The 26,884-nt window shown below is 44.8% G+C and overlaps 1 protein-coding gene across 1 annotated transcript in view; it reads right to left on the reverse strand.

The window, feature by feature from the left end:
- The window catches only part of stag3 (STAG3 cohesin complex component), a 55,265-nt gene that overhangs the window by 6,277 nt on the left and 22,104 nt on the right, over window positions 1–26,884 (reverse strand). Inside the window, exons 11-25 of the mRNA XM_079630604.1 lie at window positions 22,204–22,283; window positions 21,976–22,083; window positions 21,802–21,886; window positions 18,781–18,883; window positions 17,709–17,809; window positions 12,609–12,701; window positions 11,961–12,053; window positions 9,000–9,200; window positions 5,390–5,457; window positions 5,206–5,293; window positions 5,024–5,110; window positions 4,810–4,902; window positions 3,170–3,329; window positions 868–1,004; window positions 551–652 (exon numbers count right to left, since the gene is read on the reverse strand). Coding sequence (XP_079486730.1) covers window positions 551–652; window positions 868–1,004; window positions 3,170–3,329; window positions 4,810–4,902; window positions 5,024–5,110; window positions 5,206–5,293; window positions 5,390–5,457; window positions 9,000–9,200; window positions 11,961–12,053; window positions 12,609–12,701; window positions 17,709–17,809; window positions 18,781–18,883; window positions 21,802–21,886; window positions 21,976–22,083; window positions 22,204–22,283 — 1,599 coding nt within the window. The remainder of the gene's footprint in view (window positions 1–550; window positions 653–867; window positions 1,005–3,169; window positions 3,330–4,809; window positions 4,903–5,023; window positions 5,111–5,205; window positions 5,294–5,389; window positions 5,458–8,999; window positions 9,201–11,960; window positions 12,054–12,608; window positions 12,702–17,708; window positions 17,810–18,780; window positions 18,884–21,801; window positions 21,887–21,975; window positions 22,084–22,203; window positions 22,284–26,884) is intronic.

The raw sequence follows: 26,884 nt of genomic DNA on the forward strand, positions 1-26,884 counted from the left end.
CTCCCTTACTCACTCTCACTCACGCTCACACTCCCTCACTCACGCTCACTCCCTCTCACACTCCCTCACTCTCACTCCCTCACTCACGCTCACACTCCCTTACTCACTCTCACTCACGCTCACACTCCCTCACTCACGCTCACACTCCCTCACTCACGCTCACTCACTCTCACTCCCTCTCACGCTCACTCCCTTACTCACGCTCACACTCCCTCACGCTCACTCCCTCACTCATGCTCACTCCCTCTCACGCTCACTCCCTCACTCACGCTCACTCCCTCTCATGCTCACACTCCCTCACTCACGCTCACTCCCTCTCACGCTCACTCCCTCACTCACGCTCACTCCCTCTCACGCTCACACTCCCTCACTCACGCTCACTCCCTCACGCTCACACTCCCTCACTCACGCTCACTCCCTCACGCTCACTCACGCTCACACTTCCTCACTCACGCTCACTCCCTCACTCACTCCCTCTCCCTCTCACGCTCACACTCCCTGTCCCTCTCACACATAAATCACTCACTCACACAAATATTAACACACACACCTGCTGCAGACACAAGCACACCGTTCTGGCACTTTCCACAGAGCTGATCATCTTGGTTTTGCTGAGAGTCTCTTTGATGATGTCACCGAAATCCCTGTAGAACTACAGAAAAAACAAACAATACATTTATTAAATATTGGTGCTTTTACCCGAAGCCATTTACAAATAACAATAATACAAGCAGAAGCAATGAAGAACACAAGCTGACCAAATAAACAAGAACAGAAGCTTATGTAAGGTTAGATGCTTGGAGACACTGATCTAAATAATAATACTATTGTCTGAATGTGTTGATGAACACACACACACACACACACCTTATTGTAGTATTTGAGTATGTCTGTGGCGGCTCTGAGCTCCAGGACGCCGAATATGATTAGTTTACAGTATCCAGCCAACTGTATCCTCCTCTGCAGCAAAGCAGCCATCTTTATCTCTTCATCCTCATCCTCACCTGCACACAATCATTATTACACACACCGCTCATCACACAATCATCATTACACCCACCGCTCACCACATTACGCAGAGTGTGAATCAACAACGTGTGTGTAAATTAGGGATGGGCATGATTAATCGACGATCGATTACTGATCATTAAGAATTTCGTCAATCACGTTAATTTGTTATCGATTAAACTAGGCCATAATGCAGGTTGCGATGCGTAGTGAATTTCACTGTGTGACAGCAATTAAACATTTTGCGCCATACTAAGTTACCTGCGAGTTTCCGTTTTGGTTTATAAAGAAGAGTCATGATGAGGTCATGGCCCGGGCTGGCCAAGTTAGTGCAGAGGTAACTGTGCATCGCGGCAACGTCAGTCCCCTCAGAGCGGGTGTTTTCCATAGACAGTATATAAGAGGTGTTTTCGGCGGCTGGACTGACGGTCACAGGTTGCGGTCGCGTCTGACCCCAGATCAGGTCAACATGCTTATCTTTCTCAACAAAAATCAGTAGACTGGTGCAGAGGTTGTATGTGAGTTCGCTAACAGACTCGCGTCACATGGAAAGGTATAGTCACATGACACGGAGCATGTAGATGCTGACTCGCGATCTCCACAGTAGTGAACGCGCCGGAGAGAAATGCACATTTCATTCGGATTACATAGGTTTTCTTTAGTTTTGAATGGTTCTGTTTAAAAGTAGAGATTTCAAGCGTTCTGTAGATAATAGATATATTTCTCAGGTCTGTGAGGGTATGCTGAGTTTCGGTTCATTTATGAGACGAGCTGCACTTCAGGCGCCGGCGCCTCCGTGTCGTGATTATCTATTGAATGCTATGTTTACTTATTTATTAAATCCAGGTAATAATTTGTTGATGAAACATTGATTAAAATTAAGATACAATTAATACAAAACGAAATTCACTTTAAAGAAAGGCTTTGTGCTTTCTGTTTGAGGTCTGTGAAAGTTTTAAAGCAGTCTTTCAGGGAACTGTCACGTCCATTGTTTTTTCCTCATACATGCGAACACGAAAAATAAAATAAAATGAATATGTTATGTTCTGTGGAGAGCCACCCTAGGCTGGACTCCTTTATTAAGGAGTATGATATATAAACAGATGTTTCAATATATTAAATGCATTTTCTGAGAATTTATATTTCAAGTTTTGACTCCAAATATCACATCCATAACGCTGGAATTGCCCAATTATAAATAATTTATCCTCAACTAGTTTTGTGGTTTGTGTAGGTCTACGTTTTTTATAATGTTGACTTCAAATATTAATTTAAAGATGTGGTAGATCTGGACGGGAAGGATATTGGGAGTTGGAAGGGGTGTGTCGTGATTCCTTCCCACACCGCGACACAGGTTCGTGGATCTGAGTAGGTCTATCGCGATTTCGGTTTTATATCGCCCTATTTAACGATAGGATTTTTAAGATTCTTTAAGAAGTTTTAAGATTCTTTTTTTTTTCTTATTTATTATTTTGGAACAAACGAGGGTCTCCGTTTAAGAACGCCGGCTCGCAGCTGCAGGTTCCGCTGCTTTAGAGCACCGCAGCGCATATGCCTATCTTCAAGTTTGGCCTAACTGAACGTCCAGTTTAACTGCCACAAGTTGATCTTCTTGTGATAAAGATCTCATCGAGGAAAAACAGGCTGTATTTTCATTTAATTTTTTATTTATAAAAAGGTAAATAAATAATACATGTTAGGCTAATATAAAAATATTAACGATTAATCGATAGTCGATCGTTAATTCTCCCGACGATCGACTAAGAAAATTTAATCGAATGCCCATCCCTAGTGTAAATACTTCAATACGAATATTTTCATCAAACACGACAGCTTCAGGAGAAGTGTGTGCGCACAAGTGTGTATGTAAGTATCTCGTGTTTCTCTGTGTGTACGTAAATTTGTCTGTGAGTCTGTGTGAGAGTGTGTGTGTATGTTTGAACGCGTGTCTATAAGTATGTGTACGAGTGTGTATGCGTGTCAATCTTTGTCTGTGCGTGTATGTTTGTCTGTGTGTACAAGTTTGCGTGTGTGTGTGTACGAGTGTGTTTTTCATTAGTGTTACACTTGGGGAAAAATGGCTAAAAGATCATTCTTTTGATAAGCGCTTAATTAAGTGTCTAGTGTGTTTAGGTTTGGTCTGTTGAAGACTCTCATGTACCGTTGAGCTCTTCGTCGGCGTCACTGAAGACGTAATCGATGATGAAAGAAGCCATTTCTGCTTTAAGAGACTCGTCAGGACTGAAGCGCTGCAGCGGCGAACCCTCTCCTTCACACACACTTCCGAACACGAGCAGCACGTCACACAGACACACAAACGCCTGCAGAAACACAAACACACACACAGAGAGAGAGAGTGAAACAGAGAGAGTGAAACACAGAGAGAGTGAAACACAGAGAGTGAAACACAGAGAGAGTGAAACACAGAGAGTGAAACACAGAGAGTGAAACACAGAGAGTGAAACACAGAGAGTGAAACACAGAGAGTGAAACAGAGAGAGAGTGAAACACAGAGAGAGTGAAACACAGATAGAGTGACACACAGAGAGAGTGAAACAGATAGAGTGACACACAGAGAGAGTGAAACACAGAGAGTGAAACACAGAGAGAGTGAAACACAGAGAGAGTGAAACACAGAGAGTGAAACACAGAGAGTGAAACACAGATAGAGTGACACACAGAGAGAGTGAAACAGATAGAGTGACACACAGAGAGTGAAACACAGAGAGTGAAACACAGAGAGAGTGAAACACAGAGAGAGTGAAACACAGAGAGTGAAACACAGATAGAGTGAAACACAGATAGAGTGACACACAGAGAGAGTGAAACAGATAGAGTGACACACAGAGAGAGTGAAACACAGAGAGTGAAACACAGATAGAGTGAAACACAGAGAGAGTGAAACACAGAGAGTGAAACACAGAGAGTGAAACACAGAGAGTGAAACACACAGAGAGTGAAACACAGAGAGTGAAACACAGAGAGTGAAACACAGATAGAGTGAAACACAGATAGAGTGAAACACAGAGAGTGAAACACAGAGAGAGTGAAACACAGAGAGTGAAACACAGAGAGTGAAACACAGAGAGTGAAACACAGAGAGTGAAACACAGAGAGTGAAACAGAGAGAGAGTGAAACACAGAGAGAGTGAAACACAGAGAGAGTGACACACAGAGAGAGTGAAACACAGAGAGAGAAACACAGAGAGAGTGAAACACAGATAGAGTGAAACACAGAGAGTGAAACACAGATAGAGTGAAACACAGAGAGTGAAACACAGAGAGTGAAACACAGAGAGTGAAACACAGAGAGTGAAACACAGAGAGTGAAACACACAGAGAGTGAAACACAGAGAGTGAAACACAGAGAGTGAAACACAGATAGAGTGAAACACAGATAGAGTGAAACACAGAGAGTGAAACACAGAGAGAGTGAAACACAGAGAGTGAAACACAGAGAGTGAAACACAGAGAGTGAAACACAGAGAGTGAAACAGAGAGAGAGTGAAACACAGAGAGAGTGAAACACAGAGAGAGTGACACACAGAGAGAGTGAAACACAGAGAGTGTGAAACACAGATAGAGTGACACACAGAGAGAGTGACACACAGATAGAGTGAAACACAGAGAGAGTGAAACACAGATAGAGTGACACACAGAGAGAGTGAAACACAGATGGAGTGAAACACAGAGAGAGTGAAACACAGAGAGTGAAACACAGATAGAGTGACACACAGAGAGAGTGAAACAGAGAGAGTGAAACACAGAGAGAGTGACACACACACACCCCGAGAGCCCTACCTGGTTCCTGACGCGACTCTGAGCCACGGACAGACAGCTCACACACACCACACAGAAGCAGTGGAGAGACTTCAATACACGCTTCAGCTCCACCTGAGACACACACACACACACACAAACACACACACACAATCAGCAGGATCAACACACACACACACACACACACACACACACACACACAGGAGGAATGAACATGACGGACAGAGAGACGCACCTTGTGTGTTTCTGCAGTGTGTTGCGTGATCGTCACTCCTTTCCAGAACAGATGGAAGGCTGCGCACTTCAGAGCTGGAACCATCAGCTACACACACAACTGACAGTGTTAGAATGAGACAGTTTGTGCATGTGTGTCTGATTGTGAAAGTGTGTGCTAATGTGTGTGTGTGTGTCTGGGACCTTTTCGTTGATTTCTCTCGTCTCCACTCCCATCTTCAGCAGTTGAAAGCAGAACTCAAATAGGTTCCTTCCTGTCATATCTCTGGCACTAATACACACACAGTTAAGATGCTTCAACACTATACTAACATAAATCACACACAGACACACACACACAAATACTCTCACACACAGACACACACACCTGCTGAAGATGGCAAGAACATTCAGAGAGGAAGCTGCTCTGTAGAAATCATCTTCATCAGCCGATCCCTGAGAGAAACAAACACACTTAAGAACTGATGCTGTTTATATCCGTGTATTTTTAAGCAAATGTTGAAATATTGCATAAAAAAAACGCTGGATTGAAACACAATGTGGCGAGCAAGACGAGGTCGCGGGACGTGAGAGAGCGGCGCGAGACCGGTGGCGTGATTACTGATGAACGACACCTGCGCGGCGCACCGGTCTCGTATCTCTCACGGAGGAGCGGAGGCATAAGAGGAGGAGCGACGACAGTGGAGATCGAGAGAGGACAGGCCTGAGTTTTAGCCGACTAATGGCATTGTAGCATCTCAACTGTTGGTTTGGTGTTTCTGAAATGCCGGATTCAAATTGTGTGATCAGAATGATTTGGTTTAATTCCCTCCAGTGAGGTTCAGTACCTACAGGATCAGTGAGGTTCAGTACCTACAGGATCAGTGAGGTTCAGTACCTGCAGGATCAGTGAGGTTCAGTACCTACAGGATCAGTGAGGTTCAGTACCTGCAGGACCAGTAAGGTTCAGTACCTGCAGGATCTCTGTGAGGTTCAGTACCTGCAGGACCAGTGAGGTTCAGTACCTGCAGGATCTCTGTGAGGTTCAGTACCTGCAGGACCAGTGAGGTTCAGTACCTGCAGGATCTCTGTGAGGTTCAGTACCTGCAGGACCAGTGAGGTTCAGTACCTACAGGATCAGTGAGGTTCAGTACCTGCAGGACCAGTGAGGTTCAGTACCTGCAGGACCACTGAGGTTCAGTACCTGCAGGATCTCTGTGAGGTTCAGTACCTGCAGGATCAGTGAGGTTCAGTACCTGCAGGATCTCTGTGAGGTTCAGTACCTGCAGGATCAGTGAGGTTCAGTACCTGCAGGATCAGTGAGGTTCAGTACCTGCAGGATCTCTGTGAGGTTCAGTACCTGCAGGATCAGTGAGGTTCAGTACCTGCAGGATCTCTGTGAGGTTCAGTACCTGCAGGATCAGTGAGGTTCAGTACCTGCAGGACCAGTGAGGTTCAGTACCTGCAGGATCTCTGTGAGGTTCAGTACCTGCAGGATCAGTGAGGTTCAGTACCTGCAGGATCAGTGAGGTTCAGTACCTGCAGGATCTCTGTGAGGTTCAGTACCTGCAGGATCTCTGTGAGGTTCAGTACCTGCAGGATCAGTGAGGTTCAGTACCTACAGGATCTCTGTGAGGTTCAGTACCTGCAGGATCTCTGTGAGGTTCAGTACCTGCAGGACCAGTGAGGTTCAGTACCTGCAGTATCAGTGAGGTTCAGTACCTGTAGGATTCTCTGTGAGGTTCAGTACCTGCAGGACCAGTGAGGTTCAGTTCCTGCTGGATCAGTGAGGTTCAGTACCTGCAGGATCTCTGTGAGGTTCAGTACCTGCAGGACCAGTGAGGTTCAGTACCTGCAGGACCAGTGAGGTTCAGTACCTGCAGGACCAGTGAGGTTCAGTACCTGCAGGACCAGTAAGGGTTCAGTACCTGCAGGACCAGTGAGTTTCAGTATCTGCAGGATCAGTGAGGTTCAGTACCTGCAGGACCAGTGAGGTTCAGTACCTGCAGGACCAGTGAGGTTCAGTACCTGCAGGATCAGTGAGGTTCAGTACCTGCAGGACCAGTGAGGTTCAGTACCTGCAGGACCAGTGAGGTTCAGTACCTGCAGGATCAGTGAGGTTCAGTACCTGCAGGACCAGTGAGGTTCTGTACCTGCAGGACCAGTGAGGTTCTGTACCTGCAGGACCAGTGAGGTTCAGTACCTGCAGGACCAGTGAGATTCAGTACCTGCAGGACGAGTGAGGTTCAGTACCTTGCAGGACCAGTGAGATTCAGTACCTGCAGGACCAGTGAGGTTCAGTACCTGCAGGACCACTGAGGTTTAGTACCTGCAGGATCAGTGAGGTTCAGTACCTGCAGGATCTCTGTGAGGTTCAGTACCTGCAGGACCAGTGAGGTTCAGTACCTGCAGGACCAGTGAGGTTCAGTACCTGCAGGACCAGTGAGATTCAGTACCTTGCAGGACCAGTGAGATTCAGTACCTGCAGGATCAGTGAGGTTCAGTACCTGCAGGACCAGTAAGGTTCAGTACCTGCAGGACCAGTGAGGTTCAGTACCTGCAGGACCAGTGAGGTTCAGTACCTGCAGGACCAGTGAGGTTCAGTACCTGCAGGATCAGTGAGGTTCAGTACCTGCAGGACCAGTGAGGTTCAGTACCTGCAGGACCAGTGAGGTTCAGTACCTGCAGGACCAGTAAGGGTTCAGTACCTGCAGGACCAGTGAGGTTCAGTACCTGCAGGATCAGTGAGGTTCAGTACCTGCAGGACCAGTGAGGTTCAGTACCTGCAGGATCAGTGAGGTTCAGTACCTGCAGGACCAGTGAGGTTCAGTACCTGCAGGACCAGTGAGGTTCAGTACCTGCAGGACCAGTGAGGTTCAGTACCTGCAGGATCAGTGAGGTTCAGTACCTGCAGGACCAGTGAGGTTCAGTACCTGCAGGACCAGTGAGGTTCAGTATCTGCAGGATCAGTGAGGTTCAGTACCTGCAGGACCAGTGAGGTTCAGTACCTGCAGGATCTCTGTGAGGTTCAGTACCTGCAGGATCTCTGTGAGGTTCAGTACCTGCAGGATCTCTGTGAGGTTCAGTACCTGCAGGACCAGTGAGTTTCAGTACCTGCAGGATCAGTGAGGTTCAGTACCTGCAGGACCAGTGAGGTTCAGTACCTGCAGGACGAGTGAGGTTCAGTTCCTGCAGGATCAGTGAGGTTCAGTACCTGCAGGACCAGTGAGATTCAGTACCTTGCAGGACCAGTGAGATTCAGTACCTGCAGGATCAGTGAGGTTCAGTACCTGCAGGACCAGTAAGGTTCAGTACCTGCAGGATCAGTGAGGTTCAGTACCTGCAGGACCAGTGAGGTTCAGTACCTGCAGGACCAGTGAGGTTCAGTACCTGCAGGACCAGTGAGGTTCAGTACCTGCAGGACCAGTGAGGTTCAGTACCTGCAGGACCAGTGAGGTTCAGTACCTGCAGGATCAGTGAGGTTCAGTACCTGCAGGACCAGTGAGGTTCAGTACCTGCAGGACCAGTGAGGTTCAGTACCTGCAGGACCAGTGAGGTTCAGTACCTGCAGGACCACTGAGGTTTAGTACCTGCAGGATCAGTGAGGTTCAGTACCTGCAGGATCTCTGTGAGGTTCAGTACCTGCAGGACCAGTGAGATTCAGTACCTGCAGGACCAGTGAGGTTCAGTACCTGCAGGACCAGTGAGGTTCAGTACCTGCAGGATCTCTGTGAGGTTCAGTACCTGCAGGACCAGTGAGGTTCAGTACCTGCAGGATCTCTGTGAGGTTCAGTACCTGCAGGACCAGTGAGGTTCAGTACCTGCAGGACCAGTGAGGTTCAGTACCTGCAGGATCAGTGAGGTTCAGTACCTGCAGGACCAGTGAGGCTCAGTACCTGCAGGACCAGTGAGGTTCAGTACCTGCAGGACCAGTGAGGTTCAGTACCTGCAGGACCACTGAGGTTTAGTACCTGCAGGATCTTTGTGAGGTTCAGTACCTGCAGGATCTCTGTGAGGTTCGAGCTGAACTTCTCCACGGTGGAATCCAGCATCTGACTGACGGCTCTCTCCACACGGCCACAGAACGAGTAACAGTCACTGCAGAGCGCACACAACACTCGCACACACGCCTCCAGCACACACTCCTCGTGGTGCTTCAGCATGATGTCACACACCTGAGACAGCAGCAGATCTAGACACTGACACACACACACACACACACACACACACACGAATGACAGAATATTATATATTTGAATGCATCTCATATATATATTTATGACAATATTTGTAGTTTTTTTAGCTATTAAATGTCGCAAGAACTGCACAAAAGCCAATAGAGGATCAAAAATGGCATCTGATGCAGATGATGCAGTTCTTTATGCACCCGCTAAGTCACCAGAGTTGGCTGCTGATGTTCTCTCTGCATGTATGGCTGATGTCGGACAGTGGCTCAATCAAAATCAGTTGGTGCTAAATTATACAAAGACAGTTTCCATGTGTTTTTCCATTAAGAAACTTGATTTAACTAAAAGATTTAAAATTAACTTGCAAAATGAAAAAATTCAATTTGTAACAGAATTCACATATCTTGGATTGGTCATAGATCCGCAACTAAATTTTACTAAACACATTAAGAAAATCTCGAAAACAATACGAAGAAATCTTAACTGTTTTAAATTAATCAGAGATTATATACCAAACCAGGCAGCCCTACTGTACATGCATGCTATGGTGTTTTCACACATTTCATACTGCATGACAGTTTGGGGGCAAGCAGCTCCGTCTGCAACAAAACACATTGGTTCACTTTACAATCAAGCAATAAAAATTATGGACAAAAAGCCAATCCGTTATCATCACTGTTACATACTGGAGAAATATAAAATATTAAGCTTTGAAAGCTTTAGTAATTTATGTTTCCTTAAATTAATCTTCAAGTGTATTAATAATTTAGCACCTGAGCCTCTTAGTAAATTTATTAAAAAACAGAACAGCCAAAGAGTTACTAGAAGTAGTACAAATCATAACTGTATAATACCGTATTGTAGGACAAGTTTTGCACAGACTGCCTTTTCTGTTAAGAGCTGTAGGCTATGGAATGTATTACCATCTGATATTAAGGCCATATCTGACTTCAAAAAGTTCACGTCCAGGATTAAGCTGTGGCTAAAGTCAAACCAAAACTGTATGCATTTTTAGTTGTTGTTATAATTGTGTATGTATGTATGTATGTATGTTTATGTGTGTGTGTGTGTGTGTGTGTGTGTATATGTGTATATGTGTTCATACATATACATGTATAATTTTGTATTATTTCTTGTTTTTAATGTATGTCCTTGTTTTATAATGTTCTTAGAAATGCCCAACCAGGGACAGGAGTTGTAAATTAGCACTTGCTATAAACTTTATATGCTGCGCATCAGTTGCAGGCTTTGTATTGTAACTATGTTTGCTTGTATGGTCCCTGTTAAATAAATTTTAAATAAATAAATAAAAATCTGACAAAATAGTGACCAGTTGCATATAAAATGACCATTATACATGTGTATAGTTCAAACCTAATGCTAAAACTTTCAAATTCCAACATCAGTTCATAAAGGGAATTTATCAACAGATTCAGATGCAACCGTCGCAGTGGCCGTACATGCGTGAACAAGGCATTTACATTTATGAACATATATATATATATATATATATATATATATATATATATATATATATATATATCAGGCATGTGATTGGCTAAGGACAAAAAAGCAGGAAAATATACTGATACTTGAATTCATATCTTGCTACTCAGTCAGAATCTCATTAACCTGGAATCCCAGTCTCTGTCACAATAATCATATAACGTTAGGCTATGTGATGTTTTAGGCCTATTTTGCAGACATCCATTTAAAATGTAGGCAATGGCTTATAAAGAACCTTTCTTCCATATCCACTTAGGTTTCTCAGCTTGGACTCAAGCATTTGTGTGGTCCTAACGTTAGCTTTGCATAAAAAAAATGGTTAAATCATTCGCATGGCTACTTTTACTTTTATACTTTAAGTAAATTTCCAAGCCTGTACTTTGGTACTTTAACTTGAGTAAAGAAGTTAAATCAGTAGGCTACTTCTACTTTTACCAGAGTATTTTTTAACACAAGTATCTACTTCTACTTGAGTACGAGAAGTGAGACGGACTATTTTCTTTAGCGGAAGCAATATAAATCGTTTTTAAATAAATAAACTCCTTTTAAAATCAATATTTTGAGTCAAATTATTGATTTATTTAGTATGTAGCCATGTAATAAGCGGGATAATGTAGGCTAGAGTTTGTCTTACATGTCCTTCACGAGGCACACGCGCGCGGTCTCTTGCTCTCTCTTTCCCTCTGTCATGCACGCACTACGCGGTTTGAAGCGGGCGTAGCGCGTGTGTCTCTGCTCTGTCTCGCGGGCGCGCTCACTCGCTCGCTCTAGATTCTGGGAGAAACTATTTGCGGCCATCAGTGAGCTATATATATTTAGTATAATTATTAAAATATAATTATTGATTTTTCATTAGACTATTTGTTGGTGCCCCCTCAGCACTCGGCACCCTACGCACAGTGCGTTATGCGCGTGGTGGGAGCGGCAGCGCTGAATGAACCTTATTGAAAAGTGTTACCATTTTATCAGTTAACGGTTAATAATCGGATAATGTGAGGTAGCCATATAAGCGGGATAATGTAGAAACAGTTTGTCTTACATGTAGGCTACTTCATGAGGCACACGCGCGCGGTCTCTCTTGCTCTCTCTCCCTCTGTCATGCACGCGCTACGCCGTATGGAGCACAGTCTGTTTATTTTTTGTTTTTTTTAACAGATCTGCATGATTCACGTAGGTCACATTTTCTGGTCGGAAAATCCGGAATTCCGGATTAATCCGGAAAAATCACATCCCTGATATATACTGTCAGTGATCAGAAACTCCTACTTTCTCCAGTCGTCCGGATGTGCCGTAAACCTCCAGCTGGAAGAACAGCGGCGCTGAGAGCAACCGGCTCACCTTACCCACGTCTGCAGAGAACTGAGGAAACACTGAGTTTAATGACTGCATCACGTCTCAGCCTGAAGGCCACGACACACACAGGTAAAGATCTAGCGGTGACTGTTGTCTCGTGTCATCTTGAACACAGGCGACTAGCACATGTTCTGTGAGGGGAAATATCTTTATTATCTTTATCAGCAGGAATCGAGAGGAAACTGGGACTGCAGATATAAATCACTTTACTCCGGCGGATCATGTTATTATGAACATCCACATGTTGGACTGATCAGGTGAGATGATGTAAAGTTATATCAGCTTTTTGTCTGTGCGTCTTCACGCTCACTTTTACTCTTGTGCACTGACATGTTCACTAAACTGAATAGCCAATCAGTCTGTGTGTGTGTGTGTGTCAGGGCCTTCAATCCATCCAAACACAAACCAGTCGTGTTTTACTGGTTCATTACTGAGTACTGTAATCTATCGCTAGCCTGTTAAATCTGTGCTAGATGATCTAAATCTTAAAGCAGGCAGAAACAGTGATTTATCTCCATCTGTGATGATGATCATGTGAGATCAATGGCGCTCGAGACTCACCTTCGCCAGTAACTGAGGAAACACAGGGATGAAGTGATTAGTGATGCGCCTTCGTTCCTGGACCTGCAGACGCTTCTCCCGCGCAGTCACAGTCTACACACACACACACACACACACACACACACACACACACACACACACACACACACACACACGTTTGCCAAGATGATAACTGAGCAAAGTGATCTCAAACTCATCTGAAACCAGTGATTTAGTTGAACGAGTTGAAATAGAAATCATACTGATTGCACATCAAATAATTGGTAATGAAAACAATCAACTAATTTGACTATTAATTTAACTAATTTGATAATAGACTAAGTTATAGATTAATGGCGTCTGTGAACGGAAAACATAACGCTGTTTTATGGAGAGAGCGCATCTGAACGAGTGAGTGGCTGCAGGAGAAGCGTCTGCTTTAATGATAATTGGTAATGATATTAAACGGACTGTACAGGGACAACAACATGTAAGAGGATTTATCAAAAGCAAGGAGCTTCTTAGATTTACAGGATGAAGAAATGACAGTTCATGGGAGTTTTTAACTCTTTCCCCACAAACGTGTTTGAAAAAAAAGTTGCCAGCCACTGCCAGCGTTTTTGGTCATTGTTACAAAATTTCATGGCCTACAGAATATTTTGTTGTATAAGTTTCTGAACATGTAATATTAGTGATGTATGACTTTTACGTGGTCTCGGTCTTGTCACAGCCTTGACGGTCATTGGTCTCGGTCTTGACGGTCATTGGTCTCGGTCTTGACGGTCATTGGTCTCGGTCTTGACGGTCATTGGTCTCGGTCTTGACGGTCATTGGTCTCGGTCTTGACGGTCATTGGTCTCGGTCTTGACGGTCATTGGTCTCGGTCTTGTCACAGCCTTGACGGTCATTGGTCTCGGTCTTGACGGTCATTGGTCTCGGTCTTGACGGTCATTGGTCTCGGTCTTGACGGTCATTGGTCTCGGTCTTGACGGTCATTGGTCTCGGTCTTGACGGTCTTTGGTCTCGGTCTTGACGGTCTTTGGTCTCGGTCTTGACGGTCATTGGTCTCGGTCTTGACGGTCATTGGTCTCGGTCTTGACGGTCATTGGTCTCGGTCTTGACGGTCTTTGGTCTCGGTCTTGACGGTCTTTGGCTTCGTCTTGACGGTCTTTGGTCTCGGTCTTGACGGTCATTGGTCTCGGTCTTGACGGTCTTTGGTCTCGGTCTTGACGGTCTTTGGTCTCGGTCTTGACGGTCTTTGGTCTTGACGGTCTTAGGTCTCGGTCTTGACGGTCTTTGGTCTCGGTCTTGACGGTCATTGGCCTCGGTCTTGACGGTCATTGGTCTCGGTCTTGACGGTCATTGGTCTCGGTCTTGACGGTCTTTGGTCTCGGTCTTGACGGTCTTTGGTCTCGGTCTTGACGGTCTTTGGTCTCGGTCTTGACGGTCATTGGTCTCGGTCTTGACGGTCATTGGTCTCGGTCTTGACGGTCTTTGGTCTCGGTCTTGACGGTCTTTGGTCTCGGTCTTGACGGTCTTTGGTCTCGGTCTTGACGGTCTTTGGTCTCGGTCTTGACGGTCTTTGGTCTCGGTCTTGACGGTCTTTGGTCTCGGTCTTGACGGTCTTTGGTCTTGACGGTCTTAGGTCTCGGTCTTGACGGTCTTTGGTCTCGGTCTTGACGGTCTTTGGTCTCGGTCTTGACGGTCATTGGTCTCGGTCTTGACGGCCTTTGGTCTCGGTCTTGACGGTCATTGGTCTCGGTCTTGGCGGTCATTGGTCTCGGTCTTGACGGTCTTTGGTCTCGGTCTTGACGGTCTTTGGTCTCGGTCTTGACGGTCTTTGGTCTCGGTCTTGACGGTCTTTGGTCTCGGTCTTGACGGTCTTTGGTCTCGGTCTTGACGGTCTTTGGTCTCGGTCTTGACGGTCTTTGGTCTCGGTCTTGACGGTCATTGGTCTCGGTCTTGACGGTCATTGGTCTCGGTCTTGACGGTCTTTGGTCTCGGTCTTGACGGTCATTGGTCTCGGTCTTGACGGTCATTGGTCTCGGTCTTGACGGTCATTGGTCTCGGTCTTGACGGTCTTTGGTCTCGGTCTTGACGGTCTTTGGTCTCGGTCTTGACGGTCTTTGGTCTCGGTCTTGACGGTCATTGGTCTCGGTCTTGACGGTCATTGGTCTCGGTCTAGACGGTCATTGGTCTCGGTCTTGAAGGTCATTGGTCTCGGTCTTGACGGTCTTTGGTCTCGGTCTTGACGGTCATTGGTCTCGGTCTTGACGGCCTTTGGTCTCGGTCTTGACGGTCATTGGTCTCGGTCTTGGCGGTCATTGGTCTCGGTCTTGACGGTCTTTGGTCTCGGTCTTGACGGTCATTGGTCTCGGTCCTCTCGATCTTGTCTAGGTCGCGCTGACTCAGACCGACATAGTGTTCGGGGGATTTAGCAATACAATACTACAATATCCACGGCGACACAGCGTTCGATAATGCAACATTATTATTATTTTGCGCACTTCAAATGCAACCAATCACATGCATGTATTTTTTGTGACACAGCCGTTTCGCCTGTTTGAATAATGTGTATCTTAATGGTCTAGTGGTAGAACTTTCGCCAACCGTGTCAGAGGTTCTGGGTTCTAATCCGCACTCGTATAGTTTTTTTTTTTCTCGTATAGTTTTTTTCTCTCATCAAAACCGATTATGTTCATCAGTGGTTGTATATCAAGCAGCGACACGTTTGTGTGCATTATGTTTTGTGATTTCACCAGAACGAATAGAGAGTATCCGCAACGGATTGAAGCGCGCGTCCGAGTGAAGACAGTGCGGCGTGTGCGAGCCACACGAGAAAACACTGTATCCGTGCCACTGATCGCAGCGCAACGAGCACTTTGATCGCTTGATTTAAAAACCACATATCAGTGACATGAGGGGTTTTAAATTCATTCAGGAGATTTTGGGTAACTGCACAACTGACAGATGACTTTGAGCGCACCGCCAACGTGTGATTGTGTGAGTGTGAGTGTGTGTGTGAGTGTATGTGTGTGTGAGAGTGTGTGTGTGTTGTTTGATTACAGTATTGTATTTAAGATGGTGTTAGACTAAATAAATGGTCTTAAATATCATCTGCATATCTCCGTTGTGTTGACTAAACATTAGGCCTAATCCAAGTTTATAATTGTGTATCTTTAATTTTATGTTACGATTTCATCTACACATTAAGTATACTTTCAATTGGTTACATATTTCTCATTCTTTAGACAGTTGTTGGAGGAGCAAGATGGTGTTTGATGTTTTGTCAGATGAACCAGTACCAGTCATGGCAGTACCAGTCAACAGTACACAAAAGTTAAGGGAGTCTCAATCCTCTAATAGTGCAGTAACAGCCGTCATGCAATTGCTACACACAGTTGATCTCACCCAGTCTGCAAAAACATTTACAGTGAGCTCACAGTCACACACACGACATGGTCTGTCTCTGTTGTTCTGCATGTGTAGTTGAAGTAATACCGTCTAATATGTATTGAATGTAAACTGCGGCTGAACCCTATGCTGCTGTTCTTGAATTCATACAAGTTATTGATTAGCTTCAACACTAGTCTGTTTTTTCCCCCTCCGGTCTCGACTTGGTCTCGGTCTTGACTTGGTCTCGATACCCTCTGGTCTTGGTAGTGTCTTGGTCTTGGTTTAGGCGGTCTTGACTACAAGTCTATGCAATATATCAAAAGAAATAATAGAACCTCTGCTTTAAAAAGATTCTAGATAAAAAACAATTAGTTCATGTGTTCATGACCTCAAGGCTAGATTATTGTAATGCTCTACTGGGTGGTTGCCCTGCACGCTTAATAAACAAACTAACAAACTACAGCTGGTCCAAAACGCAGCAGCTCGAGTTCTTACCAGAACCAGGAAGTATGACCATATTAGCCCCGTTCTGTCAACACTGCATTGGCTGCCTATTAAACATCGTATAAACTTTAAAATATTGCTGATTACTTACAAAGCACTAAATGGTTTAGCTCCGCAGTACTTGAGTGAGCTCTTAACGCATTATAGTCCTTCACGTCTATTGCGATCTTTGGAACAATCTTCCTAACATTGTCCGGGAAGCAGACACACTCTGTCAGTTAAAATCTAGACTAAAAACACTTCTATAACTCAATGTTAGGCTGCATAGATTAGGTCAGCTGGGACTGGAAACACTTCCCTTAAATCCTGATGTACTCGTTACATCATAAGAAGAATGGCGTCTACGCTAATATTAGTCTCTCTGTTTATCCCGAGGTTCACCGCAGTCCGCCGGATCCAGATCTGACGAAGGAGCTTCGCCTGGACACGACGACAGCGCAGCGCTGAAGTGCCAACTAGCCTCTCCCCTGTGAAGGCCTCCGTGCCTTTACCTCTGTACAGATAAAACGTTGTCGGGATAATTCCGGATCACGTGGATAAAATATGCGGAAAGCAATAATTTTTTTTTCTGTATTATACATTTATCAAGGCTCGTACCTTGGAACTTATTTCATGGTTTGCGTTCGAGACACCAGGCACTGTTTTGTGCAAATGAGCGGCCGGAGCGCATTAAGGGTTTTCTGTTAGAACGGTGTCGTGTTAGCGCCCCTAAGTTAATAACTAATGATCGTTGCGACGGAAGTGAATCAATCATTGTGCATTACGCTCGTTCCTGTTGCGTGTGCTCAAACTGGCGACCCGTGCGAGCGCCGAGTCTTGGGAGGCGGGAGAAACCACGATCTCTGATATTTTGAATTCGACTGCAGAACCTATACCGACTTTATGCCCGTAGTCATTCTTACAGACTGCACCTTTAATTTAGCAACTTATAAGCCATTGTTTCTGCATAATCTATAACAATTAATGTTTAGACACCTTCAATTTACATTTATTTTAATGGCAACATTGGGCTGGATGTGGAATAACACACTTTACCCAAATAATTTTTTTACCCTGGGCTGGTTAATCTGATTAATCAAAGAAATAATTGGCCAATTAATTGATTAACAAAATAATCATTAGTTGCAGCCCTACATTACAGTCTTGTAACATGTTAATAATCCAGCTGCTGTACTAAAGGTCTTACACACACACACACACACACACACACGTGTGTCTCACCTTCCTAGTAGAGCGTGAGGGGGGGGGCGTGGCCTCGGCAGCCTGTCTCACTGCACACATCATGATGTCGATCAGCGCACTCTCCAGCTCGTCCTCCACACCTGCGCACACACACACACATCATGATGTCGATCAGCGCACTCTCCAGCTCGTCCTCCACACCTGCGCGCACACGCACGCACACCTGAGTTTGAATTAGTGTTGCTTTCGTCAACTAAAATTATGACGAAATATCTTCGTCAACGAACCTTTATCACGTGACGAAAACGAGACGAGACACAACGTAAATGCTGGTCATGTGATGATGACTAAAATTAAATGTATAATGCAATATTGTTATAATAACGAATAAAAGCGAGACTAAATGTGGTTCACAAAATAAAAACTATGCTAAAATGTCTCTGCATTTTCGTTGACCAAAACGAAACGAGACGAAATGTTATAACGTCACGACGAATGAGAGAGTTGTGCGTGAGCCCATGAATTTAAGCTTTGTCGGCTTTGAATTCTGGTTTGCGATCTGGTCACCCGATTATCAGCGAATTCAACAATATTATTCCATTAAAATGTGATATATTTGACATTCATAATCATTACTTTTGCCGGTTCTTTGTGACGGCTGTTGTGTGCGTTATTGGCAGCGTCACCCTCCGGTTACATGAACGCACCGCATCAGCGCCGAAAACATGAGAATGATCGCACAACCTATTCGATATTCTATAATTAAATAAACTAACTGAATATTAAAAAATCGTGACTCATCCCTGCATGGAATCTCTTGTTTCTTTTCCCAAATCTTCACTCACGTCTCACCCAGGGATTATAACTTTTAACTTTTAAAAGTTCACTTTTAAAATTAGGCCTATTATATTTGTATTATTTACTGTGGTAAAGTAGAAAAACGCTGTAGGACAGAATCAGACAGCCTATTTGTACTTACATGTCAAATTATTTTTAACACAGTTTGTGCTTGTTATTAGACAGGCGCGTTACGTTTAGTTGTAGGCTAAAGCGCGTTTCACACGTTTGAATAAAGCTCTCTAAAGTCACACAAACACACACACACACTCACCTCCTTCCTGCAGCAAGAGTGATGTCATCACATCCCAGTCTTTTAGCTCCGTCCCCGCAACATCCCACAGACTATCGACTAGATACGCAGCGTGATCATGATACTGAGTGTCACAGACACACACAAGACATTTAATACACACATATCTACAGTCAAGGGCCGTTCATCTGGTTAAAATATCAACATACAGTGAAGTACGCGAACACTAGGAGTCTCATTTACTAAACGCACGTACAATCATATTTAATCCGAAATTACATGAAATTTGTGTTTATTGTACAAATTGGGGTTTATAAAGGCAGAAACTAAGATAATAATCTTAGATAATGATAAACTAATACGTTTTTATGAATTCTTATAATTATGGTAACATCCTCTATGAACATCTAGTGAATCACTGTTCGCTTAAAGTCCCTGTAAAGTCAAAATTAAGTATGTGTTCTGAGTTTGTCACACCACAGAAAAGTTTGTTATTAGCCACTTAGCCAAATTTGAATGATAAAAAAAGCCGGCAAGTACATCAAATAAGCTATCAAAATCTTGAAAAAATGAGCAGTAGTCTCTAATCTCAAACGCTGGGGGCGTGTCCGCTGGCTGCGCTGAAACCACGCCCACTCGCGGGAAAGCGAGTTACTGTGGACTAACTTTACCTACTATAATTATAACATAAGCACACAAGGCAACCTACACTCATTGGTGGGCACCACTGCCGATGATGGCACAGTTGACTCGCGACGGGAGGATGAAGGCGGGAGATAGTCGGTTTCGGCCACATTCACCAGTAACAGCGGATTATCAGAGCATCCCAGTTGTCTCCGACGAAAGTTTATAAATCTATCCCATGTAAAATGATCACTACAGAGGCGGGTTTTGGTGGTGATCCTCAGCTCTCCATCAAGGGGCTCTTCACAAAATGAATCCACCGCTTCTTGATGTGATCGTTTTTTGGAAATTTAAATAAGGACACCGATCTGTTTTGTGCGTGATCGCATACAGGTCGTACGCATTTCTGTGACGAAGGCATAGCTAGCTAGCAAACTGTAGGCTGTAGTAACTAATAGTACTGACAGTAACTCGCGATTGAGCGGCAAACTGATGCGAATGTGCTCTATTGTTAGGGGAGGGGCCAGGAGCTCAGGGTCTCCAGTGCGTCATCAAGTAGGGGCGGGGCCAGGAGCTCCAGTGCGTCATCAATTAGGGGCGGGGCCAGGAGCTCAGGGTCTCCAGTGCGTCATCAAGTAGGGGCGGGGCCAGGAGCTCCAGTGCGTCATCAATTAGGGGCGGGGCCAGGAGCTCAGGGGCTCCAGTGCGTCATCAAGTAGGGGCGGGGCCAGGAGCTCAGGGGCTCCAGTGCGTCATCAAGTAGGGGCGGGGCCAGGAGCTCAGGGGCTCCAGTGCATCATCAAGTAGGGGCGGGGCCAGGAGCTCCAGTGCGTCATCAAGTAGGGGCGGGGCCAGGAGCTCAGGGGCTCCAGTGCGTCATCAAGTAAGGGCGGGGCCAGGAGCTCAGGAGCTCCAGTTCGTCATCAAGTAGGGGCGGGGCCAGGAGCTCCAGTGCGTCATCAAGTAGGGCCGGGGCCAGGAGCTCAGGGTCTCCAGTGCGTCATCAAGTAGGGGCGGGGCCAGGAGCTCCAGTGCGTCATCAAGTAGGGGAGGGGCCAGGAGCTCAGGGTCTCCAGTGCGTCATCAAGTAGGGGCGGGGCCAGGAGCTCAGGGGCTCCAGTGCGTCATCAAGTAGGGGAGGGGCCAGGAGCTCAGGGGCTCCAGTGCGTCATCAAGTAGGGGCGGGGCCAGGAGCTCAGGGGCTCCAGTGCGTCATCAAGTAGGGGCGGGGCCAGGAGCTCCAGTGTGTCATCAAGTAGGGGCGGGGCCAGGAGCTCAGGGGCTCCAGTGCGTCATCAAGTAGGGGCGGGGCCAGGAGCTCAGGGTCTCCAGTGCGTCATCAAGTAGGGGCGGGGCCAGGAGCTCAGGGGCTCCAGTGCGTCATCAAGTAGGGGCGGGGCCAGGAGCTCAGGGGCACCAGTGCGTCATCAAGTAGGGGCGGGGCCAGGAGCTCAGGGGCTCCAGTGCGTCATCAAGTAGGGGCGGGGCCAGGAGCTCAGGGTCTCCAGTGCGTCATCAAGTAGGGGCGGGGCCAGGAGCTCAGGGGCTCCAGTGCGTCATCAAGTAGGGGCGGGGCCAGGAGCTCAGGGTCTCCAGTGCGTCATCAAGTAGGGGCGGGGCCAGGAGCTCAAGGGCTTCAGTGCGTCATCAAGTAGGGGCGGGGCCAGGAGCTCAGGGGCTCCAGTGCTTCATCAAGTAGGGGCGGGGCCAGGAGCTCCAGTGCGTCATCAAGTAGGGGCGGGGCCAGGAGCTCAGGGGCTCCAGTGCGTCATCAAGTAGGGGCGGGGCCAAGAGCTCAGGGGCTCCAGTGCGTCATCAAGTAGGGGTGGGGCCAGAAGCTCAGGGGCTCCAGTGCGTCATCAAGTAGGGGTGGGGCCAGGAGCTCAGGGGCTCCAGTGCGTCATCAAGTAGGGGCGGGGCCAGGAGCTCAGGGGCTCCAGTGCGTCATCAAGTAGGGGCGGGGCCAGGAGCTCAGGGGCTCCAGTGCGTCATCAAGTAGCGCCCAAAAAATCCGGAACACAGCAATAATGAAAAACTGTTTAACGGTCTAACTCCACAATTCAGTACTTCACAGTTCACAGTCTTTGTAATATGTTTTAGCAATACATTTTTAACATTTCCTCTAATGGGTTTAGATTTATTTATTTTTTTATTACCTTTACAGGGACTTTAAATTATTAAGCTGTTGATAACGTGACGCACTGAACGTTCTAATCGCATTATAATGCGTATAGCATATATTTTTTTAGTTTCCTCCAGGTACAAACATCCATACCAATCAGTGAAAGTCATGGCAAAAAACATTCTTGCATTCTTAAGTGAAACTAAATACTTTTTACAGTCACTGCATGCACACGGGTCATGTGATCTGTGAGAGGAAAGAGAGAAGCAGGTGCATTATGGGATTGAGTGGTTCACCTCGCTTTTAATGAAGAAATGAGCCAGCAAACGGAGAAAACAAACACAGCGTTTGTCTGAGCGCCCGTCTAACACACTGCACAGCCTGCACACAAGATCACAACACATGACGGTCCGTGACGTGTGTGTGTGTGTGTGGAGAGGCGATAATGATGATGATGATGATGAACGTACGTGTGGTACAGGAATCCTCCGGCTGCGCAGGCGAGACCTCGGTGTGTGGAGAAAACCAGAGGATACACAGCAGCGCACTCGTCCTCACTCAGGCCCTCTTCTGTCTGCCTGAACACACACACACACACGTGTACAATCAATGCTGATGTTTATAAGCATAGACACGCATTCAGCAGTGACATCACTTCCTCTTGAGAACCGAACAAAGCGTCTTCAGCTGAAACTCACTGATGGACAAGCAGCAACAGCTTCACTGCTTCCACGGCCACATCTGAGTCTTTATCCAGGATCATACACACCATACGTTCCTGAGCGGAGAAACACACACACATCATCCTCATCACCAGCATCATCATCCTCATCTCTCCACTCAGGGTCCGGAATCTCCCGCCACGGGGACCGCTAGATGAAAATATCCACCAGCCAAGCATATTTTACCGGCCAAAATAATAGACAGCCTTTTTGTGTCACATATACATTAATTTCAGAACATTTAATTAGGATAATAAGATATTATGTTGAATAAAAACATAAAAAATAGTACAGAGCAAAATTTGAAATGTATAATAAATAAAAATCTCTATATTAATTTAAACAGTTTATCTGGAGACAAACATGAACCTAATGTTACAGAGAATGTTTTTGTTAGGAAAGCATGATCCGGCTCAGATCAGCAGCCTGTTATGTATTTACACAATTATTTTGAGGTAAACCAAAAGCTTAACAAAATCTGAGAAATAACCAATACTGGCCCACGTCTGCTAAATAGTCTTTAAAAACTACCTACAAAAACACTAGTCTAGCTACACACACTTTCACTAGAGGCAGGCGTACACGGTGCGATCGTGGCTGTTTTACGAGCTCGCAGATGTGTGCGTTTCACTCGGGAGAAATCATTTTCTACATTTATTTATTGTCATTGTAAAAACATTGTCACAATGAAATTAAAAGTGCTACTCCTGGTGCATATATATAAAAAAATACATTCATACACTTATTCAGGTCATACTTAGGCCTGTCACGATAACAAATTTTGCTGGACGATAAATTGTCCAAGAAATTATCGCGATAAACGATAATATTGTCGATCTGAGACCATTTACATCTATGTGCAGGTGCATGTGCATGTTTACTGTGTTACCAGCAGTGTTGTGCCAGTTCATACTTAAAAAGAACTAGCTCAAAGTTCAGTTCACACAGATGATAATGAACTAGTTCATGTTCATAGTTCTTTTTTTTTTTTTTTATGAACTAAGTTCACATATCTAAAAATGAACTAGTTTACGTTCATTTGTTAAATTCTTTTAACAAAGATGTAGGCTATTATTAATAATAATGTTATTTCAACACAATATCTCGTTATTTCGAAATAATATGTGTGCGTGCATCTGTAAATCCGGTGACGCGTGTATTGATTTTTATTAATAAACAAGTGTTTTCTCTAAAAGTGTCGACTCGGCTGCAAAGATGAAGTTGACGATCGCCGTCTCCGTGTGAACGCGCTTATAGAGAGAAATGAACATAAATAAGCCTAATAATGGATTAAATAATCAGAGAGTAGCCTTCTTTTTTCGTTTTGAATTATTTCGTTTAAAGACATTTCAAGCTTTGTGTATTTGGTGTATTTGTCATGTCTGTGTGAGGCATACACTGAGTTTCGTTAAGTTAGGATGTGCTCTAGTTCACGTGCGCAAGTGAGCGCGGGCGCCTCCGTTATATTTGCTTCGTCGGCCTATTCATTAAATACAGGCAATTGGTTGATGAAAAATTGATTAAAATTAAGATACAATTTATACAAAACGAAATTCACTTTATACAAAACGAAATTCACTTTAAAGAAAGGCTTTCTATAACAACTTCAACTTCAACGGTCAAAATCATGTCTGACCCGCTCCTTGTCTCATATTGCGCATCCTATCTTACTCGGTCGTGCTGTTCACTTTTCATAAATCAACATAAATGGAAAAATAAAATAACATTATAATATTTTAACAAATATGAAACGCGCTTTTTTTTATGGCTACAACAGTATAGTAGGCCTACATAGCCTACTCTCTATTTGTACAAATTTCTGCACATTGATTTAATTCTGAATTTTAAACACACAAGTCGAAAGGCATTTGTTCAAATCAAGTTCACGGATAATTGTGCGTGCATTTATTAGCCTAATCATTATGATAATTATGCATATGATATCATTATGCCGTTATAATAACAGATTTGAAGTATTAATTAATGTAAATGAAGAATCTCCAAACGTGATGAATGTGATCGAACACAGACTGGATAAGCCAGTAGCTAACACTGATGCTAACTTGCGCTCAAGGTCGAGCAGACAGCGGCACAGAGCTCAGAGCGCAGCCGAGCCCAGGACTCTGATAGTAGGAGACTCCATTATCCGACACACTAGTAGCAGGGATACAACTACGTGCTGCCTTCCACAAGCAACAATTTCTGATGTAAACAGGGAACTTGAGAACATACTGATGAAACATAAGACTGCAAATCGACTCATCATTCATGTGGGGAAAAATGATATTCATAAAGAGCAGTCAGAACTCCTTAAGAAGGATTTCAATGAACTTCTTGAAACACTGAAAAGACTGAAAGTACAAACATTCATCAGTGGACCACTCCCAGCAAGAGGAACAAACAGGTTTTCACGGTTGCTTGGGCTTAACACATGGCTCCAAAAAACCTGCAATATAAAAGGAGTGAACTTCATTGACAACTTCAATCTTTTCTGGAGTCAGAGGCAACTGTTCCAACAGGACGGCCTCCACCCAAACAAACTTGGTTCAAGAGTGCTAAAGGACAATATCTACTTCTCCCTCAATCATCCTTCTGCAGTGTGTGCCAATCCACTCAACCTGAATGGCACACACACACCTGGACACAGTATGAATGACCACAGGACTTCACTCCAGCACCTGAATGGACATGCGGTTGACACGTCACACAAGGACAATGATAACACCACTCAGCCACAACAACTTCTGCTCACGGACACAATCTCAGCTGAGCCCTGCCCACAGACAGACTGTGACATACTAGAACTGCTCCAAGATTCAACACCCAAGGACGACTTCCTGGAAAACAGCCAGGGAAACCAGGACAGCATATTACAGCCTCCGATAACACCAGAACAACAGCCCCTCTCACCAGACACGCTATCTCTATCTCCAGCATCTCCACTTCTGTGCTTCTCAGAGAGAATGGAAAAACTGGTCTATGCTGGAACCAAACTATCCCACTCTTTTGCAAGCCCTCAGATATCAACCAAAAAACAGCAGGCCCCAAAACCACCAAAGCCTGCGGGCCCCGCTCGCCCTCCCCCTCCTCCTGCAAGAGTTCTTCGGTCTCTGCCACAACGACAGGGCTCACACCCTCCTCCTTCTGCTCGAGGTGAACTAAAAACAACTGATACCAGCTCTCATTGATATGTGCCGGGTCCCCGCTATGATAACAGTAACTTTCTCAAATGTTTACAGAACAAGCGGGAACCCTGTGTGCCTGTATCTTTCTCTATTGCTGTTCGATTACATGATAGAAAGTCTAAGGCCTTCAAAAGCCGTACAGCAAACCCATCTAATCTGGTGCCTATTACACGCCAAACTAAGACTGCTGTGCGGACAAAAAGTAAGACTGTTAAGTTAGCACTCTTAAACATCTGCTCACTTAAAAATAAATCACTTCTAGTCAATGACTTAATAACCACATACAACCTGGATTTTATGTTTCTAAATGAAACTTGGCTAGAAGACAACTGCAGTGCAACTGTCCTCAATGAAACATCCCCTCCTAACTTTACTTTTATGAGTGTCTGCAGAGCGGGTAGGAGAGGTGGGGGAGTAGCTGCTCTTTTTAAAGATGTCTATCCATGTAAGCAAATATCATTTGGTAATTACCCGTCTTTTGAATATCTGGGTATTGTGTTAAAAGGTGCTCCACGCATTTTACTAATCATTGTTTACAGGCCTCCAAAATACTCTTCAGCCTTTGCTGAGGATTTTACAGAACTGTTATCAACCATTTCCTCAGAGTTTGACTGTTTTGCTATTGCCGGAGATTTCAACATCCACATAGACAATGCAGAAAACAATATGGCAAAAGAAATCAAAACTGTTTTAAAAACTTTTGATCTGACTCAGCATGTACATGGACCGACACACAATCGTGGACACACTCTAGATTTACTTATCAGTAAGGGTCTAAACATTTCATCGATTGTTATTAAGGATGTAGCACTGTCTGATCATTTCTGTATTTTCTTTGATATATTGATCTCTCCTGCCATTGAAGCTAGATCCGTGTCTGTCAAGAAGAGATGCTTAAATGAGAACACTAGTGTACTATTTATGAAGGCTATATCTTTAACACCAAGCATATCTGCTGACTCTGTTGATTTTCTCCTTGATTCTTTTAACTCAAAAGTTAAAAGTGTAATTGATGATATTGCTCCTGTGAAGGTCAGGAAGAGTGGTAGACAAAAGGCACCCTGGAGAAACTCAACAGCAGTGCAAAATATGAAAAGACAATGCAGAAAAGCAGAGCGCATGTGGCGGAAGACAAAACTTGTAGTCCATTATAACATCTACAAAGACACCATCCATGCTTTCAATATGGAACTAGGCAAAGCTAGACAGACTTTCTTCTCAAATATTATTAATAGCAACTTAAACAACACACGCACTCTTTTTGCTACTGTAGAGAGACTGACAAACCCCCCGAGCCAGATTCCCAGTGAAATGCTCTCAGACAGCAAGTGCAGTGAGTTCGCTTCTTTCTTCTCTGAGAAAATCAATAATATCAGAAAGGTGATCAGCACATCCTTGAGTTGCACTGGGGTCAGACAGATCAGACCACAACCTGAGAAAGTAGTTACTATGTCTGATTTCAAAGAAATTGA

This window comes from Phoxinus phoxinus, assembly GCF_949152265.1.
Source record: "Phoxinus phoxinus genome assembly, chromosome: 12".
In the NCBI taxonomy this organism is placed as follows: domain Eukaryota; kingdom Metazoa; phylum Chordata; class Actinopteri; order Cypriniformes; family Leuciscidae; genus Phoxinus; species Phoxinus phoxinus.